This window comes from Brassica oleracea, chromosome C6 (assembly GCF_000695525.1).
Source record: "Brassica oleracea var. oleracea cultivar TO1000 chromosome C6, BOL, whole genome shotgun sequence".
Lineage (NCBI taxonomy): Eukaryota > Viridiplantae > Streptophyta > Magnoliopsida > Brassicales > Brassicaceae > Brassica > Brassica oleracea.
In genome coordinates this window covers 14,133,954-14,141,426 of record NC_027753.1, presented here as the reverse complement: position 1 = coordinate 14,141,426, position 7,473 = coordinate 14,133,954, and the positions used below count along the sequence as shown (strand labels likewise).

The 7,473-nt window shown below is 30.9% G+C and overlaps 1 protein-coding gene and 1 long non-coding RNA gene across 2 annotated transcripts; both read right to left on the bottom strand.

The window, feature by feature from the left end:
* Positions 1-421: 421 nt before the first annotated feature.
* LOC106299168 (transmembrane protein 45A-like) lies at positions 422-1,531 on the bottom strand. The gene has a single exon (XM_013735299.1). It carries the CDS (start codon positions 1,463-1,465, stop codon positions 515-517), a length of 951 nt encoding a protein of 316 aa, XP_013590753.1. The 5' UTR covers positions 1,466-1,531; the 3' UTR covers positions 422-514.
* Positions 1,532-4,780: 3,249 nt separating this feature from the next.
* Positions 4,781-5,513, bottom strand: LOC106298756. The gene is made up of 4 exons (XR_001261550.1): positions 5,455-5,513; positions 5,269-5,365; positions 5,079-5,131; positions 4,781-4,998 (listed from the first exon to the last, which is right to left on the bottom strand). It is a non-coding gene; the product is annotated as an uncharacterized LOC106298756 (long non-coding RNA).
* Positions 5,514-7,473: the final 1,960 nt, after the last annotated feature.

Below are 7,473 nucleotides of genomic sequence, written 5' to 3'. Positions count from 1 at the left end.
TTAAAATACAGAACAGTTCAACTACGGTTCGTACGTTTTGCAGGACAAGTGTGGTTTTGGTAAAATTAATGATGCGTGAACATGTATAATTTGCAGAATTGAACAGTAACCCCCTGAAATCCGCGAATTTGATGTCACCAATCACAACCTAAGACTTCCCAATTGTTAGCCGCCTTAATTACTGTCATTCTTTTTAGTTTTCAATATAGTCGCAAAATCAATCATCAATCATATGAATATATGATTGTTTTGATAAGAAGATTCCTAGTTTCTGAAATTGTAAGAAAATTATTTTGACTATAGTGATGTATTATTAATATGTTATTTATTTTCTTTTGAAACACCATTGATCGAACAAGAAATTAGAGTGATGTACTATTATTAATATGTTACTATATTAATGTATAAACAAGTTGACGCACGTTCTTAACAAAAATAAAGTTTAAATTATACAATCACACTTTATCGTTCTAATCGATTATATATTTTTGTACAAGTTGGAATATAAAAAAACCTAGATTTTATCACCTTTCCACGTCTCGCGATCTCCAAAAATTTTACCCATCTGGACAAAACCTGGATTACTCATCTTCAACGACTCGATGTCTTCTTGTTTTTCACCATCTTCTTCAACTTGGTCTTTAGTGGTTAGACTTGAGTATTCGATATTTTCACCGTAAACTCCATCAAGAATCAAGTATAGAGACATGCCAAATATTGTGGTTCCAACAAAAAACCAGCTAAACTCGATGTTGACCAGCGACTTGGCCCTGTGTAGAGCTAAGTCGCTTGAACATCTAACCACTTGATGCCCTTCTTCTTCATGAAGAAAACACCCCTTGGGGATCAAGCTAGGTGTCCAAAGCATGTAGCCCATCACTATAAACCACACTCCTTGGAAAGATATGCTTGATGATCTCACAAAACTTACCAAGAAACTTTTAGGCAAGGCAATACCCATTAAAGTGGTAAGGAGAGAAACAAAGATGACAAGCTGGAGGAGCTTATGGTATTGTCCCTCGATGCCCATGTGGTCAGCAGAGTGATGATGGAATAAGAAGAGTTGTTGAGCAAAGGCAGAGGCTGCCGCGAGTATGGTCAGTCCCTTAGAGACAGCTTTATACCTTGCTTGATCAAGGACTAGTGCGAAAATAGCGTAGATAAAGAAGGACATAGAGATAGAGGAGTGTTCAAAGTTGTGGAGGTGGTTTGAAGGTATCGTGCCATCAGAGGCAAAGGGTTGATGTTTCTTGGGCCCAATAAAGAGCTCCATGGCTATGGAGGCTGATGAAGAGAACATTATGAAGTAGAGCTCTAGGTGCCTGAGCTTGGAAGTTGGGAACCATGGTGATGAAGTAAAGGTGTTTGGGTGTAGACAAAATAGTTTTATGTTGTTGTATAGGTGCCAAAGACCAAGTGCAAAGAAGGCAAAACCTGGTGCCACATGTCCCACAAGTGTTCCCATGTGTTCTGGCTTTATATCTCAATATTTAGTTTTGTGTTTTTAGAGAGAGCGAAAGGGGGGGTTCAAGGATTTGATGATTATGAACAAGAATTTATTAGTGCTTTAATAATGGTTTAATAAGAGTGGATATTGAATTTGGAAAGGGGTCTAGAGAATTCGTTTTGGAAAAGTTTACAAGTAATTGACTTTGATGAAGTAATGGGTGACGAATTGGCTTTGGGGATCAAGTTGTTTGTGCTTGGCTTTGAGTCTTTTCAGTCTTTTGACCAAATAACGGATTCTTTGACTTTCTTTCTTTTTGGTTAGCTTGAAATCCCACTTCTACCCCCATAAGTTCATGTTGAGCCCTGGAAATATTGGACTGAACTTTGGGACTGGATAGCCCCTTTTTGTTCAAACTAAAATTTATGCACGAGACTAATTAGGCTGGAGGCCCAGAGAGCAGCATTGCATAAACATGCCTTTGCTATTGAATCTGCGAGCTCATTTTGCTTTAGAAAAGAAGCTAAAACGATAAACATTAAACGAAGAAAAAAAAACATTAAACGAAAAAGTAGAGAAACAATGTCCGAGAATAAACCGAAAAGTTGTTAGTCCCACAATCGTTGATTGAAGGTGATGGCTGTGATGAGCTCTTGTGAATCTGAACGAAGCCAGATTTTTTATAGTCCAAGAGATATTGCGTGGGTTAAACTGCTCTAACAGCAACTGTCAAGCCTTTCTACCATCAAGCCCGAAGGGCGTTATGAAATTACAGACTACTATTAGTACTATATAACTACGTTGAGATGAGATCTATGTGCGCAAGATGAAATATTTGGAAAATATATATATTTTTTTTTTGTTAAAATACGTAGACAAAAGAATCCAAACCAGTTTAGGCAATAATTTGTGCATGCAGAATGAGATATTTATAAAATATTTGTTAAATAAATATTTTTTAAAATTATATAATAACAAAATATGTAAATATATTTTAATGATTTATTCAAGTTAAAATTGTAAAAATATTTAGATTTTATCAGTTTAAATATGATAAAATTTAAATTTTTGAAATTATGGTATAGATGACTGTCTGCACCTTGTGCGGATATATATATATATATATATATATATTAATTTTAGTGTTATTTATCTTTAAATAAATTATTAAATTTGATATAAATTTTAAATTAAAAAATATTTAATTTGAGATAAATTTTAAATTAAAAAAGATATATTTAATTTTAGTATTTGTATTGACCATGATATACTAAATTATTTTTTTTTCAATTTTTTTTACAGATGTAGATTTTGGATACAAAATTTATCTCTACTACTAACTAATTTATGATATAAAACTCGAATTTGAAGTCAAACACTTATTGTAGTTGTGGATTAAAAAGAATCTCAGCGTTGGTGAAGGCATTAGAAACAATTACGGCTCATAAAACATCAGCAAAATAACAATAACCAATAAATATCATATATTATCAACAATTTAGATTTTAGAAACTGTGAGACGAAAAAATAATAACTTATAAAACATTACCTCTTTATTACTTTTGGTTATTCTTATATTATTTTTATTAATTTTCAGTTTACTTTAATATCATCTAATAATTTTATTCTTGTTTTTATGTTTATTTATGTTTTTAATATTTTTACTAAGTTAAATTTTTATTTTATATATTATTTTGGATTTAAATATATTATTGTGATTATGTTTGTGATTTCACATATTAAAACATACTTTGACATTTATCATGTATAAATGCATATTAATTTATTTTAGTTAGGAATATGACTTCTTATATTCAAAATATATAAAATATTTAGCATAACTATACAATTCATATTTTACTACATATATAGTTTCAGTGATATTTTAATTTCAACAAATTTATCACTTTAAACATTAATTGAAATATAAATTTAACATTCATAAAATCTATTTTATGTCATAAATAATTAATTATAACTAAAAAAAGAGATGAGACCTTCGACAGGTAAAAAGCATCACAACGAATGATTTTTATTATTTTATTGGAATTTATTTTAAGAGGTAAAAGATTAATTATCTATTATGTGGTATAGTGAATGGTGGTAAAATTATACAGAACAAAAAAAAAATTAAGATAATTTAGATAGGAAGCTACCAAAAGAATGTTCATAAACAGAATCATAAATCCTGAAAAACATAATTGATTAACACCAAATCATATTGTTAATACAACTCAATTAAAAATCTATACTTACAACGGTATCGTAAAAACACCAATTTTGTCGAAACATTTTTTGTATTCTCCATGTATTTTCAAATTTCAACACCTTAACTTTAATCTTGTAATAATATTTAATTGAAAATGAACTCTAACTTAATAGTACTTAATTGGTAATGAACCCTTACTTCTACTTGTTTAGTAAAGATTTAAATAATAATATAGATTATTTGAACTAATGATTTAGCTTAAAGTAATTAAAATATGATAAATAAGCAAAACTATTAATTAAAATTATCGATAACATGAAATGTTTTTTTACCTAAACTCATGGAAACCATGAAAAATAAACAAAATTAATAAAAACATGACATTTAAACAAAAATATTAATTAAAATTATTGACAACAAGACAAATAAACAAAATTACCTAAAATCATGGAGAACATGACAAATAAACAAAATCACTTCTCAAATAATAATATAGATTTAATTTAAACAAAATCAAATAGATACATATTTTACGAATATCTATTAAATGAAGCTTGTTATTCATATGATATTATGATCATTTGTATCTTTTGTAATAACAAATTATAAACTATTGGTGACCTTTGTTTACGGTGAACTGGTTCAGAAGTTAAGGGATCAAGTTTGGAAAAGACTAATGAGATACGGTTTGGTTAGATCAGATCTGTGGTTTATTATTAGAGATTTGAATGAGATTACTGGTAACTACGAAAAAGAAGGTGGTGCTTTACTGAGTGCACGATCGTTTCCATCTTTCAATAATATGATTACGAATACTGGATTACTAGAATTTCCGACACGAAGAAATCAAATATCTTGGCAAGGAAGAAGAAATAAAGTAATATAGCTACGAAATTATTTGTAGCTATTACTAAAAATTTGTGGCTATTTAACGAATAGCTACAAATCGCCACAAGCAAAATTTGTTTACTATGCGCTTGTGGCTATTGTCCAATTGTGGCTATTCATAGCCGCTCTTCTACACAGTATCCACAACACTATTTTGTAGCTAGTTTCCACAAATAGCAAGAGATTGTATTTGTGGCTAATATAGCCACAATAAACCACAATGCAAACCGAAGCTATTTCCACATAAAAGCCACAAACTATGCTGTGGCTAACTTATACATTTTAATAAAAAAAATATTTTTTACAAAATCAATAAAATAAAATAGCTAAATAAATTACAAAAAATTATAATTAAATTTGTGTTTTAGTTACAGATTAGATATACAAATAGATCGCCACCTCCATTGTCAGCTGTTATGAGTCTTCTTTCCTTTACAAAATCTATCTGAATCCCCTACAATTTACAAGTACAGATATAAAGGAAAGCACAAAGCTAAACATTCATAGCTAACTGCTGGTGATAGTGTTTTTTACCTTGAAGTAAGCTTTTGTGCTCTCCTCCAGTACATGCTTGGTGATAGAAGAATCTGAGAAAAGAATGACTTATGACAAAAATACATCACATATATAATAACAGTCTACAAGAAAAATGAAGGACCCGAGACATATGAATCAAAGAAAATTCTTACAATAAAAGAAAAGTAAAAGAAAAGAGTGAAGTCACCTTTAGAGTTCAGGGGACTCAAAGATTGTATAGAGAAGAGCAAGTAAGAAAGCTGGAACAATGGTTTATGATGGTGTATCTTGCTTTGTTTCTTCTCCTGCCCATTAGCATATAAACAGAAATTGAACCTTCAAGTTGAATACATGAGAGAAACATCACAAGAATAACAATTGAGCAAAAAAGAACCTTATTTGCCTTTTTAAGGTTATGTCGTCTCCGTGACCTCTACTGCTCGCAATCTGCCCATGAGGCCCAGAATTAGCATAATCATAGAACATTAAGCATTACCACCATTACAAGAGTGATTCTTTTAAAACCTTAAAACGAGATATAATTCACCATTCCTAAAAGCCAGCAAATCCAATCAATAATAGTAAAAACAGAAAAAGCTAGATGAAAATCCCAAAAGTCCCATTTCTGTAGAACTAGAGAAAGACACGAATGAGATCTCAAAATAAATTTTGAAACATAAATCAAATCTCGAGCTTCTGAAAATGGAAAATCTTTGTGAACAAATTCATAAATAATTAAACTTGGAAGAATTAACAAGAGAAAGGGAATTGACAGTATCTTGCCTTTGTGAATAACCTAAAGAAGAATCTGAGTCCTTGTTTGAAAAGACTCGCCCACGACTGCTCTTCTACAACTGAACAAGCTTGCAAGATCAAAAAAGGAAGTAAGATCTCAGGCAACAGTGTGACTTGATACTAAGAAAAAAATACCTGGATAACTCAGCAGATTTAAACAATTTCTGTCCCAATCAAAAGTCCGAACAAAGTCGAAAGAAGCAGTGGTATAAAGGAAACCTAGATGAAGAAAAGGAGAGAAAGAGATCTGAATTGAGTGCGAGAAAGAGAGAATGAGATTGGGGGCAGAGGAAAGAGATAAGGTTTTGATTAAAAAAATCATGTGGCTGTGACATAACCCGCGTATTATTTGGTTTAGCCGGGAAATATTTTAGCGCAATAATGAAAGTTTTTGCAAATCATTCAATCTTTTGTGGTTCAACTTTTAATGTTTAGATGGCAAAAATAAACACTTTTTTTTTTAAAGAATGGCAAAAATAAATTTTGTGGGATTCTTTGGAATTAATGGATTTTATGTTTTAGGTTTATGGTTTTCAATTTAACTTTTTTAAGTGTCAAAATTAACTAAGAGTCATAACTTATAACTTGGGGTTTTATTTGAATATGAAATTTAATGTTTGTGATATAGAAAATATAATATATATTGTTAAAACTTTTAACTTTTGGATTATATATGTTACTAATACATTATGTTTAGGGTTTAGAGTTTGGAATATAAAATATCATATTTGAATATTTTAAATAGTGGTAGTAGTGTTGGGGATTTTTTTTTATTGCCAATAAATATTGCATGTTGTTTTTGTTAAAAAATTATCATTCAAGATTCAATGTTTAAGGTTTAGGTAATGTTTAGAGTTTTAGTTTTCCACAAATAGCCATAAATTGTGGCTAATAGTGGATATTAATTTCTACATGTTATAAAAAGAACTGGTATTTTATCGTATCGCAGTAATTTAAATAAGGACGAAATTTTATACCCGTAGAATTTTTAACACTGATATAGAAAGAGAGAATTTGTTATTATAGAGAGAGAAGAGATTGAGGTGTGTTTTACAATGAACGAAAACGTTCGTATATATAGAAAGAAATTTACTGTGCAAATAGTGCAACGGGCCCCACATCTTTTTATATTTTCAAACATTACGGCTGGTTGTCTTTCATAACACTCCCCCTTGGGGACCGGTGTCACTATCCACTCTCGCTTAACGTCTTTGCTGCCTCGTTAAAAACCTTTCCAGGAAAACCCAATGGGAAAAACCATAGTAAGGTAAAAAGAGTACAACCACGTAAGCTCCCCCTCGAATAAGCAGTCATAGATCCTTCTGATGACGCATTCCAATGTTATGGATGTGTTTTCTGAATACCGAGGTAGGGAGTGATTTTGTGAAGAGGTCGGCTGCATTGTCGCATGATCGAACATATCTTACTTCAATCTCTTTATTCTTCTCGAGCTCTTGAGTGTATGAGAAGAACTTCGGAGGTATATGTTTGGTTCTATCGCTTTTGATATATCCTTCCTTCGTTTGAGCAACACATGCCGCGTTATCTTCATATAGAATAGTTGGCTCCGTATTTTCGTCAATCCCACTGCTTGAACAGATGTGTCGGCTTATTGATC

What these genes read in the sequence shown, in the direction of transcription:
- LOC106299168 (XM_013735299.1), bottom strand. Translation starts at nt 1,465, where the DNA reads ATGGGAACACTTGTGGGACATGTGGCACCAGGTTTTGCCTTCTTTGCA.